Consider the following 26,673-nt stretch of genomic DNA (forward strand, 5'->3'; position numbering starts at 1 on the left):
CGCTGACCATGCAGATTTTTCTCACATTCTCTATGTTTCTCACTCACACTAAAAATCCCAACTCGGAATGCTAGGAGCGAGAGGGGACTGAAGGGGTGGAGTCGAAATTCTGTATTTTAGGCAGAAGAAATCGGAGGCCCGGAAGGAACAGTGTCCTGTCCTGCTAATCAGCTTGCTTCCCCTCTCTCGCCAACACGTGGTTTTCCTTATTTAGAACATTGTTCCAGGGCAGCATGTCAGGATGAGAGCGACAATAAATGTCCACTGGAAGCCAGGCAAGGACAGAGTCCAGTCACTCAAGCAACTAAACTCACGACCTGACTCCCTCCCCACCCTCCGCGCTTAGCAGCAGCACACTTCCTTTTAAGAACACCATGGCACTCAGGGTCTGAGAGCTACTTAATCCGGCTCTAAAATAAACTGATCAAGATTGTGTCTCACTCCCTGGGAGGTGGCGGGCGTGGGCATTTCCAACAGGAGAAGCCACAATTCCTGAGCACCTTAAATGCTTCCCCTTTTCCAAAGGACTCTTCCATCGGTGGGCTCCTGTCCCTCGGCCGGCTGCAGGAGCCCGGTGGCCTGGGAGCTGCAGCACTTACACGCCCCTCTCAGGAATTCCACAATCAGCCTGGCCTCCACCCTCCACCCAAATAATTCCGAGGCTTCAGGGAACTCTTCGGGAGGGCCATGGCACTACTTGTCCCAGTTGCAGAAATTCTCTCAGCCCTAGGACACAAAGATAACAGGCTCCTTTCCTCTACTGCTCGTCTCCTCCACCACTGTCCCCGGAGACCTGAACAGCTGACCCACTGAAAGCAAAGAGCCAGATTTCATTTTACATCTTGGGGAAAGGCTCGAGCTTTAACCATTTTGTTGACAACAGCCAAAATAACCAACTGTCTACTCTGATTAAAATTCAGTCCCTTCCCCCGCTCACCTTATGGGTATCCGCTGAAATGCTGGTGACACCTTTCACCCGGAAATCAAACGGCTGCTCCAGCGGGTATCCTGCTTTCTCCATAAAGACGATGAGGAAGCCCCCCAGACACGCGTCCACGTGGAGAGGTATTTTGTATTTGACAGCCAGCTAGTTCCAAAACACAAGGCCCGTAAGAAAACTTCATTTATAGCTCTATAGCAAGAACTTTGCAAGACATGGGTGGAAAGGTGGGCTGTAACCACAGGGCCATTTTTGACATTCCTAATAAAAAAGCTCAAATGTATTTAGCCTTCGAAAGAATGCATCTGAAATGTGGTATTTATTTTACATGTAAATACGCAGGATCTCAAACTCATTGCAAAATCAGGCAGGAAATGAGTAGCACTCTGATCCAGGCCGCCTCTGGAGGGGAACAAAGGTCCCGCTTTGGCAACCGCTGGTGGGGAAGTGGAGAGACAGTGCTATGGAGCCCCACACCTAGTACCACGGAATACCACGCTTCTGTGGTATTCCACGGAATACCACGTGGAATAGGTATGAGCCTAGTAGGCATGAGCCTAGAGGCGGATTATTTCCTGACCTGAACGAAATGTGAGTCCTACTTCCAGATATCCAATTTAAACAAAGCCTTCTTCCTTCTGGTATCCCTCCCCCAGAGCAGAAGCTAGTAACCTTCGGAGGCCCCAGAGAGCTTGCGGGGCTTACCACAGGGCTGATGAGAGCTGTTCCCCACCACTGTATTACAATCTAAACCCAGCACCGCTTCTGTTCGCCAAGTATTGTTATCACGAGATTCCGTTTTAAAGCCTCAGTTTCGCTGTTTTGGAGCCCATTTCCCTCACATACCTTGGCCACCTCAGGGACAGGGTCTATCACACCATGAGGGAACTGTGGGGTGGAACAGACGAGCATGGCAGTGTTCCTGGAGATGGCTCTCCTCATTGCCTGGGGGATGAACATGGGAAGGAAAGTGAGCATCCACGTCACAGCTGCTCTCCTATTCCACTGCCAAGGTTAACTCCGAGTTTCAGTTCCACTAGTGCCCCTCCTCCACCTCTCCAACCTGGGCGAAGACCACCCCCCTCCACGGTAGCAGAACGCAAACATGGCCCAGCGGGTCCCCCTGGGCAGAGTCTGAGAGCACGGTGTAAGAACAGCATAAAAACAGCAGGATCGCTGTGAGGGAGAGAAACATGTTGGGCTAAGAAGCAAGACAGCTGCCAACTAGCAGTGAAACCTGGTGTACACCCTCCGCCCAGCCTGTTTCCTCATCTGTCACCTGCGATGCTACTAACAGCCTCTGCGACTTGCCTGGGCTGTCTTAGGGGAGGCTCAATGCAATTCCCGTAGTGTTCTGAGAACTGGACAGTTCCATACAAATGCAAGGCATAAAATTAATCACAAAAGGGATATTATGCAGCCTTATAAAGAAAGAAGCCCTGCCATTTGTAACCACATGGATAAACCTGGAGGACATTATGCTAACTTAAATAAGCTGGGACAGAAAGACAGATATGACATGATCTCACTTATACATGGAATTTTAAAAGTTGAACTCCAGAAACGGAGAGCAGAACGGTGGTTTTCAGGGGCTGCAGGTGAGGGAGGAGTGGGTGTTGTCAAGGGGTACCAAGCATCAGGCACACAAGGTAAGCTCTGGAGATATAAAATATTGCCATGTGACTACTTCACAAATTTTGTTACTATTGCACTGTACGCTTGAAATTTGGTTAGCAATCTAGAGTGTAATCTTAAGTATTCTAACCATAAAAAAATGTTAACAATAAGAGGCGCTGCATATGTTAAAAGCTTAATTGTCTTACTTCACAATGTATACTGATATCAAAACATTAAGTTGTACACTTTAAATAGATACAATTTTTAATTTGTCAATTAATTGTCCATTAACGCCTCAATAAAGGTGAGGGCGGGGATAATGCTAGCGCTAACAAATTGGAATAGTTTACTTATGGAAGAATCATTACTATTATGATGGCAGTCATTACTATTATGATGGCAACAGTACTAATTCAGACCAATCAAAACCGCAGTGAGAATCTTGGGACAAGTTAGCCCATGCTTACTTTACAGACAGAGAAGAGAAACTGAGGTGCTGAAACCAAACCCTGGTCCAAATTTCAAGTTAGGGACGAGGTTCATCTTCCTACCAGACTTGAAGAGTTTCAGAGACTCAAGCTGCAATCAGTTACCGTGCCAGTGGCAGCCGCCGCAACTCAGGTTGCCGCCTTCAAAGGCACCCGAAGCCCACCAGTGCGTGACGCTGGGGAAGCCAGCTGACCGCACACCTCCTGCTTCTCACAGCCCGAGGCACACGGTGGCCCCTCAGAACGACTCACCCGAACGTCCACCTCCATCATTTTGTTCAGTGGAACCCGTATAATCTTCATCCCAAAGTAGTGGGCTGCTTTGTCAAACGCGGCATGGGCACTTTGGGGGGCCACACTAAACGACAGGGAAGAGGGAATGATGAAACTCAGACCCAGAAGAGGTTCCAGAGCACACAGTCTGCAGCTAATCTAAACCCCCAGAAGTACATTTCTGATTATTTTCCCTCAAAATTTCCAGAGTGTTTATATTTTTACTTTTTAAGCACAAAAAGAAGTCAAGTGATATGCTAGAGAATCTTCTCCCTAGTACTTAGGAGAAGTAGTTGTCATGTTGCCATCATCAGGGCAACAGGAGGAACTCGAAGTAATCTCACATCAAAGGATCCAAAGCCAAAAACTAGGGCTGACAGGTAATGGGGCAGGGCGCCTGGGTTGGATTAACATCAAGTGGAGCCTCTGAGGGGCTGCCTGCCCACATGGCACATCAGTGGGAGCAAGCTTCCTGGCACAATACACACTCAAGCAGCAAACGTGAGGCTGCCTGGCAGGGACGTTCGGGCAGCAGGCAAGTATCAGGTCAGAGGTCCCTCCACCTTGAAAGACCATGATCCACCTAAAACCCCAGTCTGCACTGCACGCCTGGGAGCAGCATCACAACCAGCACTGCAAAAGGAAACTGAGTCACAGCTAAGTGTTTGCTTCCAGACTGCCCTCAACTGCTCCACTCCTACAACTACCCTACTCCCTTTAAGGGAAAAGAATCTCTACTACCGAGGAACTGCCAAGCAGCAAAGACTTACGTTTGAAGAAAGATGGCGGCCCAATTTATTCTCTTAGGCTGAGTATGAATCGCAGCATGAGATCATGTGTGAAAAACCCAGTGTCACGGATACTTGGAGAAATACATCAACCCCAACACACCACACAAGGAAGGTGTGCAGAGAAAAGAAAATGCAACCAAATACCAAAATTATGTCCATGGGGTGGCAAGATGGGTAAATCTCAAAAACATGTCAAACTTTTTCATCCAGAAAACGGCCCTCAGGTTGCATTTTCCTTAGGGAGAACCCCACCAAGGCAGCCTATTACATTAACTGGCTTTCACTGAACTCAAACACACAGAGAGCTTTCCTTAGGCTCCAGACAATTCATTACAAATATCGCGGAATTCAAAGACGCAGTCCTGTCATTCTGTCACTTTAGAAAAAGGATCTCACGCTCGCTTACAGTATATATGAGTACATCACGTGTAACCTGGGCCTGGTGCGGGAGAGGGGGAATGATTGTGAAAACTAAACCGCTGATCCATTTAGGACTCTGGTGACTGAAGGGATAAGGGCCAAGGACACAGGACAAGAGGAAGGAGGACCAGAACCCCCAGAGGAGGAGAGCAGCGGCACACCGGCTGTCGCGGTGTTCCATACAGCAGCGTTTCAGACAGACAAGTCTAAAGGCGGGGGGCACAACACAACCACAGATGCGTACATCTCTGGACTTCTGATCCCGTTCTCCACAGCCAGGTCCCGATAAGCTTTGCAGGCCATCAGTATGCTTTCTGTCCCGCCAGAGGTCACCTGTGAAAAAGAAGAGATACTGCCTGTGGAGGGAAGCTAGGGATAGCACCAGCATAAGCTTCTTGCCCTGATCTTGATGGTGTCTGATACAGAAAGAGATAAGATCTCACACACCGCAGAGCAGACACTGCCCTGTCTCCCAGGAGGAAAACTGGGCTTGGCTGGCTGCGCCCAAGCTCAGAAGAGTAAAAACTACTAAATCAGTATGAGCAGAAGCTCTGCACTGCATGGACAAATGCACACCTGTCCAGATCCGCACACAATCCTTTTCCACACTAATTCCTCCAAAGGCAGATAAGATAGGGCACTTCATAGCATTCAAAAGCATCAGGATTACTGACTTTGATTTAAATTTTCAGTGTCCAGCCCTGCTCATGTGGCTCAGTGGATTGAGTGCCAGCCTGCAAACCAAGGGGTTGCCGGTTCAATTCCCAGTTAGGGCACATGCCTGGGATGCAGACCAGGTCCCCAGTTGGGGGCACGTGAGAGGCACCCACACATTGATGTTCCTCTCCTTCTCTTTCTCCCTCCCCGCCCCCCCCCAAAAAAGAAAGAAAGAAAATCTTTAAAAATAAATAAATAATCAATGTCCATTGAAGAATGTGAAATTATGAAGTTATAATTCTAGTAACCTATGTAATACATTAGAAGACTAAGAAAAGATATTTAAGCATTCCAAAGTGAACTTGTAGTTTTTGACAAGTTTGAAAGAGAAAAGCAGAAGGTTCTACTTAGAGTTTGTTATCTTACCTGAAATCAAAACAAAAATCCTCATGTTTTTAAATGAAATAAAATGTTTTCCTGAAACTAGGTCAGCAACTCTGATACAGGCAAATTTCTTTACCAAAGCGGAAACAAAAGGGTTCATTTCACTCATCCTACTGTCCACAGCGGGCTACAGACTCAAAAGGGCGGGACTCCTCTGTTTGTGACCACGTCCCCAGCACCAAGCCTATCAGCAGACACCGAACACACCCTCAATTAACCTTCCGTAACACTGATCCGACTCTCGGCAAAGCACGACCGACTCAGGCCTGTCTGGCTACCTTCTGGTAACACCGAAAAAGAATAACTTTAAAGCAAACAGAGAAGAAAGGCTCTATCAGTGAGCTTGGTGGATATTTTCTTAGAGTTACCATTTCTGAAGATTCATTAAATCTTAATTAGCTTTTTCATTATACAGGTGAGAAAACAGAGCCACTGAGAGATCGAAGTGATCTGCCCAGTGTCACCCATTAGCATCTGCTGGTAACAAGTAAAACTTTCTACATTTTCATATTTAGTGTAGCTTAACTAGAGATGGATGGAATGAGAGAGGGTGATTACTGAAACTTCCTAAAATAATATCCACATATTTTTGTCCTATATAGGGCAAAAATAGCATTAGATACAAAATCCCAGTAGTCAGGAGTTAATGGAAGGCAGTTAAGTCATTTTTTGATTCAGGAAGTCTATATGAAGCATGTGATCATTCACAAAGTAATGCACTAAACTTAGGCATAGGATACTTGTTTGTAGGTCTCTGCACTTCAGTGCTGGAGAAAGCAAAATTGCTTACAGTTGAGGCCAGCTCTGCAAATCAGCAGCATGTCCTGTGGTCTGGCATAAAACCTCAGAATGTCACATGAGTCAGGAAAGGACCAGCAAAGTCAGTCTTCGGGAAGTCCATCTCTTACCAAGGTCAAGTAATGACACAAGCAAAAATATTTCCAAACCCTGGTTATTCACTTCATGTGTCCTACTTTTAGTCCAATAATTAATCCAATCAACATCATTATTTGTTAACCAATGTTAACCAGTATATTTTTGACTGTAAAAGCAGGGATACCTCATTCCTACTTCTAAATCTTAATCTGATCCCTAAATTCTATGTTTAAACATGCTGCTAGTCTCCCATTCCTCTACCCCGCTGCACACAAAGAAAAACAAAAATTTAGTTATTAAGTAAGAAGGTAGTAGCCTCAATAACTAACTACTTGTTATGTCAGTCAACTTTTCTTAAAGATCTTTATTTATTTATTTTTTGAGAGAGAGGAAAGGGGGGAGAAAGAGAGGGATAGAAACATCAGTGTGCAAGAGATACATTGATCAGCTGCCTCTTATACACCCCTAATTAGGGACTTGGCCCACACACCAGGCATGTGCCCTGACCAGGAATTGAACTGGCGACCTTTTGGTTTGCAGGCCAACACTCAATCCACTGAGCCACAACAGGCAGGGCTCAACTCCTTTTAACATTTATAAAAACTCTTACTCTAATATATGGTATGTATGTCAGAAAACAAGAGTAGAAGATGACCTATTTGGAAAATTTTCTTTTTTCTCTTTTTTAAAGGTTTTATTTATCTTTTAGAGAGAGGGGAGGGAAAGGAGAAAGAGAGAGAGAGAGAGAGAGAGAAACATCATTGGCTGCCTCTCGCAAGCCCCCAACCAGGGACTTGGCCTGCAGCCCAGATGTGTGCCCTGACTGGGAATAAAACCGGCAACTTCTCGGTTGGCAGGCTGGCACTGGATCCACTGAGCCACACCAGCCAGGGCTGGAAAATCTTCTTTTAGGTGATGTTTGGTCCTAATGGCCCTTCCATAAGCCAAGACTGTTTTCCTGGGCAACCTAGCTTTCTTTGGTATATGAAATCACCTCTCATCTACACCAAGGCAAATAAAGTTAATAAAAGGGAAAAAAAGTCAAAGGCTGAAGATCAAAGAACAAGAGTTTAATATCTTAAGTGGGAATAGCCTAAAAATAGCCCAGGCATTAGGCTTTGTCTTCCTGTTTCCTACCTCTGAACTTGAACTGGCTTTATCAAAAGCAGCAAGCTCATTGGGAGTGAAAAAGAAATATACAGAGATAGAGCCAAAGACTGAGGAGAAACTAAAATAATCCCAGAGATTAGCTATTTTATAAAAGTCTAAGTGTTAAAAGAGACTGTGGATCTTAGACCCTGTCCTCCTGATCCCTAACACACTCACTAACAAAAGATCATAATGAGAGAGACATGGCTTAACTGGACCTAAGCAAAAACAAAACACAAATACCCTAGTGGCAGATCTCCGGGTTAAGATGGAAGACTAAAACTAATTCAGAGACTCTCTCTCTCTCAATACCTGTAAGAATAAAGAAAAAAAGTAGTGAAAACATGCAATAACCAAACAAGGAAAGACAGATAATGTGATGCAACAGACTTCAAACACTGGCAATAAAAAAAAGAAGTTTCCAGTCTGTAGCAAAGAGCAAAACACAGTTAGTTGCTCATCCCTCTTACAAGCCATGGAAATTATTAGGGTGAGTTAGCAAAACCCTGAGAATTTTCATTAACACTCCCCAAATCTTCAGAGAAGTAAATGGAAGGGGTTTCCTTATCTTCTCTCCTAATCTTCAATCAGTGAGTAAGGGACATGGCGGCGAGGGAGGGACAAGCAAACCGAGGAGAGGAGTCTGGACTGGTCCTTTACATGAACACTTCAGAAATACAGAAAGGGGTAAAGACACCATCAAAGCCTGAAGGCTATTACTCTCTTCCAGCCGGGCAGAATGAACTCTGGTAGGTAACTTTTTAACAAATTCTCAGAAGATGAGACCAAGCTATATTCTAATACAGGTAAAGCAAAGCTTTAGCTGAGCCCTACCTCAACCAAATACTCAGACAATAAATCACTCACCATGCATTATAACAAATAGAATGTCTAGAGAGAGCCAAGATGAAAGAAAATAGTATGATAAATGATACAAGCATATACCAAGAAAAAAACAGCATGCAAAATAAAAGCCCAACTCCGAAGGTAACCACCTATGGAGCAGAAGGAAGTTTCTCATAACTGTTTCTCACTATAGGACAAAATAGCACAAGAACACGAATTCAAGAAAGCAAGAGCAGAAAGGCCAAACACAAACAACAAAATGAGACTGCAGACCTTAAAAAACCAAAGTTCTGAACAGCATCAATACAGAACTAATACATACATAGAAACATAATAAACACTGCTGAGAATACAAAGACTGACTTACAGGAAAGATTTAAGGTAAGTTTAGTGAACCCAGTTAAGTAAGGCAGGGACTGAAAGACAGATGCCGCTCCACCCCTGAAGAAGCCCCTGGAGAACGGCGTCCACCTGGCCAGTCAGATAACCAAAAAGCCCCCAGAGAAGAATGACGGGGATGGCCGGCAACCCAGCTGGAAATCGTATTCTCTAATGAACAGCTGAGTCACTTAGGAAACACACAGGGAAGAGAAGATTCAGAAGTGAAGAGGCTTTCAAATACACAAAGGTCTCTCACGTGGGGGGGAAAAGCAGTTATGGAACTTCTAGTTCCAGCAATTTCACATTATACACCCTGGGCAACCCTCCTACCTGAACAGCTAAAAAGCCTCATAAAACATTAATTTTTTTAACATCCACCACTGAGCTCACATAAAGGGATATACTGGAACTACAAACAAAGCCAAATCAAAAATCCTGCAAGATAAGTGAGTAACAAAACTGGTTTGAATGCTGAGGGTTGCCACCAACCCCTAGGGACCTTAAACACTCACTCTGCCCTGTGAACAGGAGATAAATGTAGGGCCTGCCCACAGTAAGGAGGCCAACGAGAGATGGCTGAAAAGAAAATAGAATTATGCCCACAGTCAGAGGGATACAAGAAATAAATCCCACTGGTACAAAAGAGGACATGAAGAAAAATTGCTTTTCTTGACCGTTTTTCAGGTAAAGAAGAATAATGATCTCTAAAGAAGGTATAACGAGACGGCTTTTATGTGGGTTTGTGGTCTGAATTCGCACCACTTCTGTAGTGCAAAACTGTAAGCTGAGAATCGCACTAAAATTGGTCCAATGTGGTAGCACTTCCCAGCAACTCCCCGGAAACTGGCAGAATTACAAACCTTTTTTGGAAGAACTTAACTTCAATCTAGGCCTCAAAGCTAAATTCCCAGGAAAATAAGTGGTTTATTGTTTTTTAAAAAATCACAACTACAAGGATACAAGACAGCAAGTGAAACCAGCAGAAACAGAATAAGGCTCATGAATAATGGAATTGTCAGGAGGATATAAAATAATTATGGGCAAAATAATAATAATTAAATAATTATTTAATTATTTAAATAATTTAACTTATTAATCAGCCCTGCACTAATTAATAATTAAATAATTATTTAATTATTAATTAAATAATTATTTAATTATTAATTAAATAATCATTATTAAATAATTATGTGTTAATTATTTAAATAAACTATAAGTCAAGGACCAACAAAGAACCAAAAAGATTTGTAGTTTTTATAGATTTTATTTATTTATTTTTAGAGGGGAAAGGAGGGAGAATGAGGGAAACATCAATGTGCAGTTGCCTCTCATGCGCCCCCTACTGGCCCCTGGCCTGAAACCCAGGTATATGCCCTGACTAGGAATCGAACCAGCAACCCCTTTGCTTCGTAGGCTGGAACTCAATCCACTGAGCCACACCAGCCAAGACAAGATTTTTTTTAAAAGGACCAAACAGAATTCTGAAGAATGAAAAATAGAGTAAACAAAGTTTAAAAATCCAATGGCAGGCTGAAATGTATATTAGACACAACTGAAGAGGGAGTTACTGAAAGCCCTGCACTGATCACACACACAGCTGCACTGTCAGCTCCCGGCCAGTCTGCTCACCTACCCACAACGGCCCCAACCACTGTTGCTACTGAGAATATCAGTAGTTCCAACAGTTACTTACACCTTTACAGGTAGGGTTTTCCTGACTGCACAAATGGCTGACTCTGGGTCTGGAGCAGAAACGTATAAGACAAACATGGAATATTTCATCAAATAAAAACGAGGTGGAACAGAAGTGGGGAAGGGAGAGAGGAAGGGGAGGGTTATAGGAGGGGGAGTGGGGGGGAGGGGGTGAAGGAGAGTCATTAAGACATGTATCTTGTCTTCATCTTTACTGGGTAAGGGCAAACTGTTTCGTGGTTGTTTAGCCTCTGGTCTCGCAACAGTTCATCGTACTGGCACAGCAGAGCACCCACATACTGTGAGCATGGTGTCATCTCCCTTCTCTGTAGCCCCATTCAGCAAAGTGCCGTTAGGGGACCTGTTGCGAGATCACGACTGGTTCTGTTTTTAACAGTTCTGGAATTACTTTTGGGAAGGGAATGCCAGGAATACCAGTTTTGCCATTTACTGAATATCTGAACATGTTGCTTTACAATGGTGCCAGCATGACAGTGTAACAACACAGCTTACTGGCACAAAAACAAAAAAGTGACTATGAAATGTTATTGTCTTTGGCAGGCCCTTCAATAATTACATTTGCAGATATTATAATGATTACTTTTATGTATATGATAGGGTTAGCACCTCTAGGCTACCATGGTTAAATCCAACTCTCTACCCTGCATAAGCTAAGATTTTTTTTTCTAGAGTAGACATTATCAGTTTGTAATAAATCTAAACAGAAGTCTATCAACCGCAGTTTAGGAAACTAACAAACATCTACTGGAAAGAATGGTTGAAATGTGTGTGTTTTTAAATACCATGATTCCTCTTCTTTTATTCCTAAACTAACTAAGATTCAATTTACAACAAAATCAAGTAAAACTTCCAGCTCAAGTAAAATGAGAAAGCATATCAAAAAAATTACAAGCTGGTTCAACAAAATTGTGTAAGTAAATGGGTAGGAAAGTAGGTGGGTGGATGAAAGAAATGAAGGAAGAAAAAGAAAAGAGTAGAGAGCAGATAGGGCACATGTATTTAATGAATGCAGAGTGTTCTTAACTCTAGCAACTTTACGTAGCTTTTTCAAAGTAAAAAATTGAAGAGAAAAAATATCCAGAAGACTCCATGCCAAAATGTTGATACTCTGTGAATTACTAAACTATAAGCAGTATTTTTAAATTGCTACTAATCTGGACCTTTCTACAATAATCACACATTAGTTGCATAATAAAAAAAAGTAAAACATTTTAAATAAATTCCATTTTAAGCTAAAAAAAGATCACTATACAACACTTGCAAATACTTACACATCCACAGGAATCTGGGCCCCCATTGAACAGAGAACAAGCTATCCTCACGATCTCGGCCTCTATCTTCCGTAGTCCTGGGAAGATATCTGGATGCAGTGGGTTACTCCATGCAAAGTCTCCATAAGCCTACAGCGAAATGCAAGCAGGTATGAAGTAAGACAATTATACTAGACAGGACCAAGAATCATACACTAAACAAAAGTTTCTAGGTGTTAGGCACATTAGAAACTAGAAAAATGGTAAGATTATGTTCAAAATATAGTGGAGGAGACAGACATGCAAATAAATTATCTTACAGTGTGGTACGAGAGGAAGTGTAAGTGTGGTTAAAAGCAGACTAGAACACCAAGAAGACTTAGTGTGAAGGTTTGGCTTTGCCAATCACTTCTAGCTGTGTAATATCTCATATGCTAAAAGGGGTAATTGAGGTGCTGATCCGATAGTATTCCAGCGATAAGCAAAGAACAGAACACATGCAAAGCGCTTAAGTATCTGGCACAAAGCAGATATTGTTCCAAGTGCAATACTAGATGTGCGCATGTAGAGGTAAAGGGCCTTAAAGAGGGAATAATGAATGTCCTCAACGGTCTGGTGGTGTCTGTTGAGTGGAACCTTGAGAGATAAAGGGGAATTCACCCTTCAGAACAGGGGGAGTAAAGAGGAGAAAGGAAGAAAACATCACAGCCAGGTGCACTCGGTAAAAGGAAAAGGCAGGAGTGACAGGAATGGTTGCAAGAACCAGGTGGGAGCTGGCTCCGAAGGGGTTCGTGTTTTCTGTCTCATAAGCAACTTGCATTTTATCCTGTAGATGACATGAAGCCACTGAAGGATTTCTAAACACAGAAATTGGAGAATTATGCCAAGACACAGCTGCAAAATCTATAATGTTTAATAAGACATAAGCAGCTTTATGAGTGTGATAACCAAACACAAAGGCTTAAATTTAAAGCCACCAGTCAATGCCAATTTTATATGGCAAAATGGGATCTCAAAGACAAATCTGATAAAAATGGAAGATGCTAAAGGCAACACAAAATGGGAATTATTTTAATTATAAGTGAGACCACTGCTCACTCTCAGGTCATCTGGTTCGAGAGTCGGGTAGTGCAGGAAACAATGACCAAGTTTCCACCCTCGTCTCTTCTCATCAAACAAAATACGTCTCATTGCCAATAAGCTCAAACGCTGGGACCGCCCTGGTAACTGCCTTCTGTGCAGGGTGTCAGTGAAGCCTGGAGACGTAAGTAATACTTGACCCGACTACAGACTGAGGATGTCTTTGACAAGATTACACATATTCACCTGTTTGGGTGAAGAGAAACTTCTTAAACTTCTTTAGTTTTATTTTAACAAACTTTTCTTAGAGTAATTTTTAAATCACAAAACTAAAGAGACAAAAATGAGGCCATATAAACTGGCAGAGACCACACACACTCCCCCCGAGCGCGGGCACGCACCTTCACCAGGAGCTCGGTGAGCTGCTCCTCCCCGCTGTACACCGCCCCGGAGGCTCTCCCCTCCTGCCATGAGACGTCTGCAGAGAAAGGAAAGACCACTGGGTCAGTAAGCAGAAAGCTTTGGGGAAGAAAGGTAGGTTCTAACAAGAAGAAATGCAAAGAATCCTCTCTGAGTACAAAAGAAAAACAAGGGTTTGAGTGGAAATCCAAAGATGTCCTTATATTAACATCAAGAAAGATAAAATTCCAACAGAGCCATCACAGCAAAATAAAGATCATCAATTAGTATCAACCACAGTCTGAAAAAGATGCCCACAGCACCGGGGGACAATATAGTCCAATAATAACGCTGTCCTGTTCCCCGACTGCCAACTACCTTCCAACAGCAGAAAAACTCTCCTCTAGCTATATATTCATTTTCTGTTCTCTGTACGGATCAGCTTGGCCTTTTTCAGCAATTGCTTCCTTCTGTCTAGTCACAGGAAATGAGGGAATTGTTATGAGCAGAGTTGGCAGAGAAGAGCAACACAGAAGTAACATTTCAGTCTATAATCATCAGGGCTGGAGTCAGGGAACTGAATCCAAGATGAGGCAAGCCACAATGAGACATCGTAGTACTCTGCCCCTCCTTCCGATGGGCCTGGAAAACCACACAGAATCAGGCACCTGCTTCCAGCAACATCGGCTGCAACATTCGGGATCAGGAACAGTCAATGTTGGGATGAGGCTCCTGACCAAAATATAAGGTCCAACTTTCCACTTCCTGTCTGAGGTTCCACATTATACTCTCTAGGTTAGACCAACAAATCGGTCAATGTGGGTGTCTCACGTCCTTTTGCTACAATTTGGCTGTGCTCCACTGAAAGAGGGTAGTGAGAAAGCCAGGACAGAAACACACTAGTTTAACTAGAGACGACAGCCACAGGCTCTACAAAGCCAGGATCTTCAGCTCCAACGAGAGAGCCGAGGACTGAGTAGTCAATGTCGAGACTAATTCCTCAATCCCACGCAGTCTGCCCAGCTCTGGCCTGCTGCCAGCTGGACTTCCCCACTTTCCTTAGAGGGCACTGCTCTGTACAGGTATGCCCTTCAGACCAGAGGTCACCAGACTTTCGAAAATAGGATACATGGTTTCATTTCCAGTTCTTTCACTGGTGCTACGGAGTATGCCGACGGATAGTGACTTAAAAATGGAAGGGAAGGCAGTGCGGTGGCAGCAACCAGCCCTCAGCATCCAGAAACCTTTCCTGCCCAGGTCTCAGAGTGCTCACCCCTGCTTTGTACCACCTACACATCCCGGACGCTATCTAACTTTATACCAGCCAATGCCAAAAGCTCAACACATTTTAATTAGACATTTTAAAAGGTATTTTTTGAAATGCAATGTGGTATCCTGGGTGGGGTCCTGGAACAGAAAAAAGGACATTAGTGGAAAAAACCTGTGAAATTGGAATAGAATTTGTAGTTCAGTTAATAGTCTCATACGGAAGTTAATATAAATTATGCCAAACTAAAAAGCCTACTTTTTAAAAGTATTCATCATGACTTTAATCTGTAATTAAGATGCATTTGTGTTCATAATAATTAACATTTATTGGACACTTTCTATATGCCAGGTATTCTACATTTACATGTGTAACCTCATTTAATCTCCATAACCAGCCTTTCAAGTAGTATTATTATTCCCATTGCAGAGAGACAGAGATTGAAGCACAGAGAAGTTAAGTAACTCACTTGAGGTAATACCTGAAGTGGCCAAACTAGGATGTGAATCCAGGCTGACTTCATGGGCTGTACTCTTTTTTTTTTTTAAGATTTTATTTATTCATTTTTAGAGAGAGGGGAAGGGAAAGAGAAAGACAGGGGGAGAAACATCAATGTGTGGTTGCCTCTTATGCACCCCATACTGGGGACCTGGCCCACAACCCAGGCATGTGCCCTGACTGGGAATCGAACCGGAAACCCTTTGGTTCGTAGGCCCACACTCAGCCCACTGAGCTACACCAGCCAGGGCATGGGCTGTACCCTTAAACATCGAGCTTCTTGTCCTTGGTACATCCATCCTTCCTCATGCATGTATATTCGTGTGGGTATGTTTATTACATAAAAACACTACAAACATTCTGATATACATGCATGTACACACAAAATCTGCGTTCATCTTTTGATGAAGGGATTATAGTCGCTTTTTTGCATTTATAAAGATTTTACAATTTCTATAATAGATCTGTATTTCATTTTTATTACACATATTTTCTTTTGAAAAAACCCAAATGTGTCTGTTTTATTCAGTTCACAAAAGGAAACGGAACCAAGGTCCATTGCTCTGAGATTGGTTTGTTTGATGGATGATGAATCTGAATATAATTTCTAAAATATAAAAGCCAACGTTCTGAGACAGGGGTTGAGCCCTCCTGAACATACAAGTACCAGGCAGGATGTACTCTTAACCTTCACAAACACAACAGACAGCCCTCGCCAGGTTAATGAAGGCAGCAGCACACATGTGCCGAGAATCATACCCAGGCGGCTGTACTCCTTGAGCTTCTCCAGAACTTCAGCCGAGCTCAGGCCTTGAGAGGGCAGAACTTTCACATATTCTTTATCCACTTGCAGAAATGACAGGCTCTTGCTGATATCATCCTTGACCTTGTTCATCTCATCTTGGATCTCCAAAGGCAAGAAGAACAAAGTTAACAAGGCTGGGCACCACACAAACATGACAGAAAACAGGGGGTGCTTCTTAAGGGGATACTGTGACAGTCTGACTGTGCGACACTTTCTTAGAAGCCTGAAAAGTCAGCATTCGCTCTGAAGGTCAAAGATGCACTGGACCCGCACCCCCTTCCTCTGCCATGTCGACATCACCGCTGCTTTACTTGGTTTGCATTTGCTCATGTCAGCACATCTTTGAGGGCAATATTTGGACCTTATTCCTGCCCTGGCAGCAGCTACAGTGTATCTGCTAAAGAAATGAAGACAGAGCCATAAATAGCCACCAAGCAGCAGTGAAAGGGGTTCTGGTGCTTGTGCAAGAGGTGAGCTCCTTCACAGACAGGTACAGAGCACGGGAGGATCGGGAGGCCCCACAGCACTCCCGCAGCCCGGGCAGTGCCAGGAAGGCTGCCTTCTGTCTCCGCAGGCTGTCCGCACCCTGCCGACAGCTTGACCCTTAAGTGCTAGGAGGAGCTAAAAGTCCTTTCTGCTACATAGTTTATCACAAAGAAATAACTCCAGTTATTTCTTTTCCAACCTCATAGCAACAGTTTCTGGGACATGATCTTTTGCTCATTCACTCATTTACACAATAAATATTTGTTGAACTACTACTATGGGCCAGGAATACACAGTGAACAACACAAACTGAGGTGGTACACAAGAGGGGAAAATCGTATTTTCATGAAACTTAATTTTAGCAGCAGAAACAGAAAATAAAGGTCATGAAAAGCACTGGGGGCAGGGTGCAGAGGGGAGTAAAGAGGTAGAGTGGCAGGGGCCGCCACTTGCGGTAAGAGACGCTGGGGTAGTAGGTGAGGATGAGTGGCTACAACCTGTGTGTGTTACAGTGATGGGGTTCCAGCAAGATGCCCAAGCTCTCAGTCCAAACGTTCAGATTTTCCCATCTCTAGCTCTTAGATGTGGTCCTCCCACCCCTTGAAAATGTGTCTACAACAGTCTGACAGACAGGCACTGGCAGGGCACAGAGGCCACAGTCCCGGGCAGCCCTGGAGTGCTGGGGCATGTGATGAACATGAAGATCATTTTTTAAAAGACTGTATTTATTTATTTTTAGAGAGAAGGGAAGGCAGGGAAAAAAGAGAGGGAAAAAAACATCAATGTGTGGTTGCCTCTCGCACCCGCCCCGCCCGCCCCATCTAGGGACCTGGCCCACAAACCAGACACGTGCCCTGACTGGGAATCAAACTGGCAACCCTTTGGTTCCCAGGCCAGCGCTCAACCCACTGAGCCACACAAGCCAGGGCTGATTTTTAAGTTCTAAATAAAGAATTATGCTGTGGTGGGCATGCAATAGTAACAAGCTATAAAAGCTGAACTTGGACTTCCACGCACAGACTATATACTGTTCTAATAAAACAGGCATAAAACGATGAGAGTTACCTCAGAAAGCACAGCAGGTACTTCCCACCCCTAATTCTTGCCTCAGATCCTCTAACACATTTTAATTACTTCACAGCATTAATTTCAAAATGAAATTCTTATGTATTTGTTTATTTATTTTGTCTTTCCTGCTAAAATGGACGAAGGACCAGGTCTCACTCACCACTGACCCAGAATAATACCTGACGCTGAGCACAGGCTCAGCAAACATGTGCTGCGTGAGTGTAAGAGAAGGAACGAGACGGACACACACATGCTCATTCAAGTAACTCTGTCTCTAAGCCTCAAAATCTGCTTCTAAAAAAAAAGGTGATTGATTATACCTTAGGACTTAGTTCTCCTAAGTCCCATCCAATTCTGTTAGTTTATAAATTTAAGCCTGGCTGGTGTGGCTCAGTGGACTGAGTGTTGGCCTGCAAACCAAAGGGTCGCAGTTCGATTCCCAGTCAGGGCACATACCAGAGTTGCAGGCCAGGTCCCCAGTAGGGGACGCATGAGAGGCAACCACACATTGATGTTTCTCTCTGTCTCTTTCTCCCTCCCTTCCCTCTCTAAAATTAAATAACTCTTTAAAATATATATATTTAAAATTTATAAATATATAAATTTATATATATACATATATAAAAATTTAAGAGTGGGTTCTGAAACCCTAGGATTGTCTCAAAATCTAAAATTGAAAGAGAAAAGCATGAAGAAAAAGGGCAGAAAAAATACAGGGACTGATAAGAGGAAATACTATTATTCTTTGTGAGCTAGTCCATCCAGTATAAATCTTCCCTCTTACCCTACCCTTTATTCTATAGTGACTGAAGTACATTTAATTTGGGGGTTTAAAATAATTTGAGGTGAAATAAAAGCCTGTCTCTGTACTGCTATGCTCCATCTCCACCCCATATAACTTCTACTTCCCCACAGGAAATGGACCCAAAAATACATAGTTGGGGAGTTAGTACAGGGTCTCAGTGAACTTCAGTCAAAGGCTAAGGATACCTGATGTCTTTTTCGTCTGGCCAGAAAAGCAAACTGAAAGCCAGAAGTAAAAGAAAGACTGAAGGGAAGTTGAGGGGAAGGGTGGGGTACTGGGGGAAATGAAGACATCAGGAACTCTAGTGCCTGCCTTACAGCTGGCAGTGGGGCCTGCCCTGTTTATCTACATCTGCGATAAGAGCCCGCTGCAAGGGGGCAGAGGTGGCTATCTTATCCTCAGGGTGGATGAGGGTAGAGAAGATATGGTGAAAGGAGCGTACTAGACTACCCACAGGTACAAAGAGCAGGAGAATAGCTGTTATCTAAGTTTCTAAACCTGGGATCCACAAACCACAACCTGGCAGACGCCCATTTTTGTAAGGAAAGATTCCCTGGCGCAAAGCCAGGCTGTTCTTTACCTATGATCCTATCACTGCATTTCCTCTACATGGGTGGGGTTGAGGAGGTGGTGAAAGACTTGGTATGGCCCGCAAAGCCGAAAATGTTTCACACCTAGCCCTTTACAGAAAAAGTTAGCCAACTCTGACCTAAACCACATAAGCACCTAACCCCCGCTTACATAGATACCTAAAATCAGCCCAGCCAGATATTGCCCCATAGCATCATGTCACTTCCGTCAAGTTTTCTAATTCCAAATTCTTGACAGACATCCCATTTCTCCTTTGGTCACATGTTGGAGAAAAGGTTAAGTCGGGTTTCTCAACCCTGGGGGCTGCTGACCGTTGAGCCTGATGACTCTCTGCGGTGGGGGAGCTGTCCTGGGCACTGCAGGGTGCTTAGCAGCATCCCTGAACACTATCCACTGTGCCGACAGCATTCCCCTCCCATTCTGATAACCAAAAATGTCTTCAAACATTGTCAAATGTTCCTTGGAGGTGGAGGGCAAAATCACACCTCCCACTTGAGAATACTAGGTTCAGTAACTAAAAAGAAAGAGGTGCAATAACCGTGGGGGTGGGGTAGAGCACAAGATCTATACAGATTCCACTTACCTTTCGACCAACAATAGGCATCTTCCTGATGAGCTTAAAGCATCTCTTTTTGAACCTCGACCATAAACCTGTAAGAAACGAATGGTTCTGTTACCCCAGCACACTTCATGGATACAATATGCTAGTCATAAGGCAAGGACTACTCCAACATGTGCTCTACAACCTCACTCGCCTTTGGATCATGGAGGTAGAGTTTCTTTCCTTTAGAATAAAAAGCCTTTTAGATTTAATTTTTTAAATAAGTAATACATTTACATGGTTCAAAAAGTAAAAAATAAATAAACATACACACAGAGTTAAAAGTTCCTCTCTCAGCTACCCCCAGGCCTTCATCCTACCTGCAAGTAAACACTACTATTAGTTTCTAGAATACCCTCTTAGAATTTGCTATGTATATACAAGCAAAAATAAAGATGTATTCTTATTCGTCTCTAGCTTCACACCAAAGGTGGCATATTCTAGCACTGCATTACAGTTTCATTTTCTACTTAGGGATATTCTCTCAAAGATCAGTGCTTCGTCGCTCGTTTTTTATAGCCACAAACTCTCAGCAGTGTCCAACCTTCCGGCATCTCTGGGCCGCAGCGGAAGAAGAGGAGTTGTCTTGCACCATACATTAAATACATTGTGACACATAATCATAAAAAAAGAAAATCTGATCATATTTTAAGTAAATTTACAATTTTCTGTTGGGCCTCATTCCCAGCTATCCTCGGCTGCATGCGGCCCGTGGGCCCCAGGTTGGACACCCCTGCTAGAGGATTTCACTATATTGATGCACCATAATTTATTTAACCTGCCCCTTCTTGAGGGACACTTAGGCTGTTTCTAATATTTGCTATTACAAGTCATACTGAACCCACCTTGTGACCACACTGCATATGTAAGAGAATACCCAGGATGAACTCCCAGAAACTGAACTGCTGGGTCAAATGACATGTGTATTCCCGAGGTTTTTACCTTCTCAAGGTTTACGGGGGCCAACATTTCTCTTCACGCCCACAGAACAAATGACCGACACATGCGTTCTGCAGGATCTCAGCTCCAGGCTCTCATTCGACACACACCCTCATGACATTTCTGGACCTAAAGGCCTTCAATACCACGACACCAAGTAGACTACTTCTGTCGGGGAGTACGCAGGACAAATTGGGAATTCTGATCCTGTTATTACAAGAATTATAAACACATGGCATCGAAACAGACCATTCTACTTTAATGAACTGACATTCAGACATTCAGTGTATCTCAACTGACTCCAACAACAAGATTTTGAGGCTGGCACAGAAGGCACTACCTACTATCCACAGGCAACAACAGATCAGAGCACTAATAACTTGCTCAAGACCACGGATCGAACCAGTGATGCAGTGGGGATTTAAGTGCAGTCTTTGTTTTTCTAGTCCTAGACTCACAGGGTTCCGTGCTGCGTCAAATGCATGAGAGAAATCTTCAGTTACCCCAAATGCGTATAAGGAATAGAGACCTAGCTTTCATGCAAGGCATGAACTGAACATGAACTTTTACTGCATTCCTAGGCTATTGGGGCATTCCAGTTTCTCTGGGTGCAAGGAGTGCACTCTTAACAACAACAGCATGTGCGTGTACCTTCTTTCGGTATTCACATACGAAGTCTTGCATCTTTACTCGCTGTCTCTGCCCGCTCTATACAGCCTAGGCTGTGGTCAACCCTCTATACATGTCTGGGACAAACCAGCTTACTAAGACACAGGCTGAGAAAGAAGACAAAGGGACTGCAACCACTTGTCTGTAGTTACTTTTTTTGTTTAAATTCTGAAATATTTCCTTTCAGTCCCCTGTTCTACACACCGTGATATGTAAGTGTACAATACTGTATGTACAATATTGCACACTCTTCACGTTTTAGGCATTTTCTACATTATTAAAAACTCTTCTTAAACTATTTTTAAATGTTATTATAACTTAGTATGATATTTAAACTGCTTGTTATTTGACTATAGTTGGCCCTTGAACAACATAGGTTTGAACTGGGTGGGTCCCTTATACACAGATATTTAAAATATTCAGCCTCCACATCCCAGGGTTTCACATCTGGTAAAAGTCCCCAGAGGCACAGAAAGAAAAGTAATTGGAGTACGTTAAGGTAATAAAACAGGAAATGGTAGTGTAAGAATAACAATGCATGGCCCTTACGGTTTCCAAGTTCCTTTCACACAAACTTTGCCACTCAAGTCTCACATTACCCTATGACTAGGTAAGGCAGGGGTTATACTAATGCCCATTTCCTGTGAGGAAGGGAACTTAAGGGTGTTGCCGTGGCTAAAAACTGGAAGAGCATTACCCCACCCTCCTCCAATATAACTGACTCTGTTGATGAACTGTGGACGATCTCAGTTAAAATCAACACCCAGTTGCAAGGAGTTGAGCTGATGACCCCAGGGCAGAAACAAGGAAGAGTGAACACCTTAGGGAGCTGCTAACCCCTGCACACCCTCCCACCCCATTCCTCCAGCTGCTTCCTTTTCTTATCTACCCTGGCATCCATCCTGTGTTCTAAAAGTACCCTTTCCCCCTCAGAGAAGAATGAAGTTTCAAGATCAGCAAAGTTTATCACTAGCCCAGACTTTGGACTCTCCTGGGGCAATATACCAGAAATAACTTGATTGTTCAGTGATAGGTAGAATAAATACTTCTACATGAGCAAGGTTCTCAAAAAATGGCACTGCTTTGAAAATGATCTGCAACGTCTGGAGGGAAGACATCTTTATGTGTCTAAAATTCAAGCTGGAGTTACAAAGTAAGTGTGTTGTGTGCATACATATATATGTGTGTAAAACTATATGAAACTGCCAATATTCAACAATGTTTGACCTACAAAAACTACATTTTGTATGCACGCATAATACAGATACACAGCCCTGGCTGGTGTGGCTCAGCAGACTGCGTGCCAGACTGAGAACCAAACGGTTGCAGTTACATTCCCAGTCAGGGCACATGCCGGGCTGTGAGCCAGGTCCCCAGTAGGGGGTGTGCAAGAGGCAACCACACATTGATGTGTCTCTCCCTTACTTTCTCCCTCCCTTTCCCTCTCTCTAAAAATAAATAAATAAAAATCTAAAAAAGCAAATATATATATGTAGAAAGAGAGACATAAACAGTGCTTATATCTAGGTAACAAGATTTTAATTTTGTTTTTATGGCATATCTACATTTGATTTTCTACAATGAACACATACTACTTCTATAATTTAAAAAATATTAAAAATAAAACAACAGAAATGGCTGAGTCCAGCTCACAAAGACTTAGGTGGCACATATCATTTACACCCTGCTACTATAATTTTCTTGTGGAATGCTCCGAGGCCAGCACATTCTTTTTAGAACACTAAAGGTGGTAAGTACCAGGACCTCAGACAGCTATGCTTCTACTACCAATCGAGCAAAATGCACACGGGCATCATGGACTGCAGAGCTATAAAAAGAAGTAAACACCTAAAGCTAATACGAGTCAGAGCAAAGAAATACAAATCTCTAACGTCAGTCTGGTTTCATAAACGCAGCACCTTAAAGGGAAGAGTACGCAGAATAATGGCTGTCCGGAGCCGGGGGGAGCAGGGAATAAGGAGTCACTGCTCAGCGGGGGCAGAGGTTCAGTTTGGGAAGACGGAAAAGTTCTCGAGAGGGACGGTAGCAATGGCCGCACAACAATGTGAACGTGCTTAATGTCATGAACTGTACACTTAAAAGTGGGAAAAATTGTAAACTGTATCTCATGCATGTATATCTTATCACAATAAAAAGGGAAATCGAGACAAGTACATCCACTGCTGCTCCTGGAGTCCTCTGGAACAAGTCCGTTCACCTGGAAGGACAGGACGGTGGTCTCCACAGACTCAAATGCTCCCCGGGAAAGGGGAAGGCCTGAGCAGAAAGACAAGGGGTTGTCCACTTCCAAACCACAGAGCAGAGGCAACAGGAAGGTCAGTCAGTCTAATCTGTCAGAGTTTATGAGAAAATCTTGCAAGGTGCCCTGGCCAGTAGCTTGGTGACTTAAACCGTTGTCCCCATATGCCAGGCGGTGGGTTCGCTCTTCAGTCAGGGCACATACAAGAATCCACCAAAGAATGTATGGATGGGTGGAACAACACACTGATGTCTCTCCCCGCCGCCCTCTCTCTCTCAAAAAGAAAAGAAAAGAAAATCTTGCAAGGACTAAGAAGCTGAAATTGTGGCCTCGGTTTCAAAGCTAGAGTGAACTAATTCTACTACACAGGATTACTAGAAAGGTTCAGGGGCCATCTGCATGACAGATGAACAGAATTTAGTTTCTCATTTGACTTTCCTGGGGGAAGAGAAAGAAGAGCAGAAAAAACACAGTTAGAGAGCCCCTTCAAACAGATGTTACCAGGAAAAAAAAAAGCTGTGGAAATTTTAAACAAATGAGAAGTGCCAAGCAAATCTCTTCCATGGTACTGGTTTCTTATTCCAAGGAAGTTAATCAGGATGCCAGACTGAGAGTGAAAAAGAAGTGTAGGTGGTGAGCGCTACAGAACCCCCACGGCCCTCCCCCACCACTCACTTACCAAACAGGCCTGCAGAGGGAAAAGGAATTCATAAGGAGGAAACATGCAACCAGGTGTTTGGGGGGTTTTTTTGAGGGGAGGGGAGGGGTGGGGTGGGAGGGTGGGCAGGACCTTGGGAAGGATGATTTACAAACTGACTGCTAACAGGCTTCTCATCTTCAGTACTCCGAAGTGGCTTCCTCTTCCCCATGTCAATTTGCTCCCTGAGGCACTCCCCAGGAAGCTCAAAGTGTACTGTCCCCTGACATCTCAAGTTCAACTGCAAGAAGACAGGGACCCCCTATTACTTGTGTAGTTCCCCCCAGAGCCTGGTCCAGTGCCTGGCACACAGCAGACACAGAAATGACCACTGTGTGAGTGCGGCTCCAATTCCACCTGCCATTGAAAGGGCGGCCGAGAGTGAAAGCGGAAGTCCCTGCTGTGGATGGTCCAAGCAGCATGCTCACATTCCAGACGAGAAGCCGCAAGTGGAGAAGGTCTGTGCCCACTCAGATGCGTGTGGATCCCTATGATGACTCACTTCTCACAAGCTTTTACGTAAGCTGCCAAGTCCAAGAAACTCAACATGACAAACAGCACTAGTTACACGAGAGTCCTCTTATAACTTTACCAGTCGGAAGACAATGTCCCACTTCCCATTTAAACAGATTTTAAAAATCAGAACCGAACCAAAAGGCAAGAAATTAGTCTAATCCATCAGCAAGCGTTCCAGAGCTAATGAACCTCCACCTACCATTACAGAGAGGACAGTGTACTTACTCTCCGGCTGGAAGACAAAGTCGTACACCCAGACTACCAGCAGGGTCCACAGGATGCTCCATGCAATTAGCTGCCAGGGCTCATATTTGGTGCAATGCCCATTTACGTAATTCTTGGCCTTTGTGGAATACACTTCCAAAATCTCGAAGTAGGGCTCAAAGGCCTTCTAGAAACAAGAGAAAGAAGAAATATTACATTCAGAGAGAGAAAGGAAGTCTGTTCTTAGTTTGTCCTTCACTCTCATTTTTCAAGGGCGAGGCCAGTCGTAAAGGCCGTACACCAGCCATAATCTTATCACCCTCTAAGGTTCTCAGAGCTTCTGCTCCAGGCACTCCAGTGGACACTGCCCCTACACATCCTGCGGACTTTGACAAGGTTTTTAATCTTCTGACTACTCTAAAATAAAAGGTTAAGCTAGATCATCATTTCAGCTGTAAAGCTTCAGTCCCACTCCCTTAACTCAAAGTAATCCTCTCAATATGAATGTCTTTCCTTCTTCTGGACTGCAGGTGAATCTCTCCCACCTCTAATCCAAGGTGCGCAGACTGTTCCTATAGGAGGCCAGAGGAAACCCTTCAGCATCGCAGGCCTGACAGTGTCTGTTCTAGCTGCTCGGCTCTGCTGCTGCAGCACAGATGCAGCCATGGATGGTGGCTAAACAAAATGATGGGGCTGTGTTCCAACAAAAATCACAAAAATTTGCTAAAATCTGAATTTCACGTAACTTCACATACCACCAAATATTCTTTTTATAAAAACAATTTTTAAAATGCAAAATATCATTCTTAGCTCATGGGCTGAACAAAAAGTGGGCAGCAGGTGTGGTGTGGCCCACAAACCAGAGACTGCCGATCCCTGCTCTCAGGCCCATGTGACTGAAAAGGCGTGCCCTATCATTCTGTGTGTCCCTCACAATGCCTGGCACAAATGAGAAAAACGTCCTCTCATCTCAAAGTCGGCAACGAGGTTATCACAAATCACCTTGCAGCCTACTCATCTGTTTCTTATCTCCCTGACTGCATGGTTAGTCCTTGCAGACAGAGCTTAGTCATATTTACAAGCCCCACAGTGCTCTGTACAAAGTAAGTTCATCTGATAATTTGTTATGCATTCACTTACTCAACATTTATTAAGCATCTCCAGGGTTATTGCATTAAGCTGGGGGAGTATTATGGTAAATCACAGGTGCCAGCCCTTACTGAGCTCACACTGCAATGGGAGAGGGCTATATGTGTATGTGCATGTACATATACACATATACATGCACACAGGCACACACATGTATAAACAAATAATTAAAACTCTTCAACATAGCCCTGGCTGGTGTGGCTCAGTGGATTGAGTGCCAGCCTGAAAACCAAAAGGTTGCCACTTCGATTCCCAGTTAGGGCACGTGCCTGGGTTGAGGGCCAGGTCCCCATTTGGGGGTATGCAAGAGACAATCAGCCATTTCCTCTCACACATTCATGTTTCTCTCCCCCTCTCTCTTCACTCCCTTCCCCTCTCTAAGAAACAAATAAATAGAATCGTGTTTTAAAAACCTTAAAAAAACCTCTTCAGCATAAACACTACAGGAAGGACGTAAGTGAGGAGCTAAGAGAGACCACTGAGGAAGGCCTATCCAACTCTATCTGAGAGGAAGTAAAGATAACACAGGATAAAATCTGAGCTGGTTAAAAAGGTAAGAGAATGATCAAAGAAACTTCTCTAGGCAGATAAGTTAAAGAGGGAAAAGCCATACAAAGAAGAGAGAAAAGTAGCTGTAAATTCACAAAAAGAACCTGAGGATAGCAAAAAGTGTGTGTGGTGGGAGGGTGGACTAGATGAGGGCAGGGACCCTATCTATCTTACCCAGTACTAAATCCCCAACATACAGGAGAGTGCCTGGCACACAGTTTGTACTGAAAAAAAAACTGGCGGGG

At 43.7% G+C, this 26,673-nt stretch overlaps 1 protein-coding gene across 6 annotated transcripts in view; it reads right to left on the minus strand.

Moving 5' to 3' along the window:
- The window catches only part of SGPL1 (sphingosine-1-phosphate lyase 1), a 51,339-nt gene that overhangs the window by 5,700 nt on the left and 18,966 nt on the right, over nt 1-26,673 (minus strand). For 3 of the 6 annotated variants that reach the window (XM_045842159.1, XM_045842160.1, XM_045842157.1), the window contains exons 3-11: nt 24,752-24,914; nt 19,428-19,495; nt 15,849-15,996; nt 13,327-13,403; nt 11,867-11,995; nt 4,774-4,862; nt 3,298-3,403; nt 1,787-1,885; nt 938-1,087 (exon numbers count right to left, since the gene is read on the minus strand). In XM_045842159.1, the coding sequence (XP_045698115.1) occupies nt 938-1,087; nt 1,787-1,885; nt 3,298-3,403; nt 4,774-4,862; nt 11,867-11,995; nt 13,327-13,403; nt 15,849-15,996; nt 19,428-19,495; nt 24,752-24,914 (1,029 nt within the window). Of the gene's footprint in view, nt 1-937; nt 1,088-1,786; nt 1,886-3,297; nt 3,404-4,773; nt 4,863-11,866; nt 11,996-13,326; nt 13,404-15,848; nt 15,997-19,427; nt 19,496-24,751; nt 24,918-26,673 lie in introns of all 6 variants that reach the window. The other 3 variants (XM_045842154.1, XM_045842156.1, XM_045842155.1) reach the window with 1 other exon arrangement.

This window comes from Phyllostomus hastatus, unplaced genomic scaffold (genome assembly GCF_019186645.2).
Source record: "Phyllostomus hastatus isolate PE091 unplaced genomic scaffold, TTU_PhHast_1.1 phas_contig_38, whole genome shotgun sequence".
Taxonomy (NCBI): domain Eukaryota; kingdom Metazoa; phylum Chordata; class Mammalia; order Chiroptera; family Phyllostomidae; genus Phyllostomus; species Phyllostomus hastatus.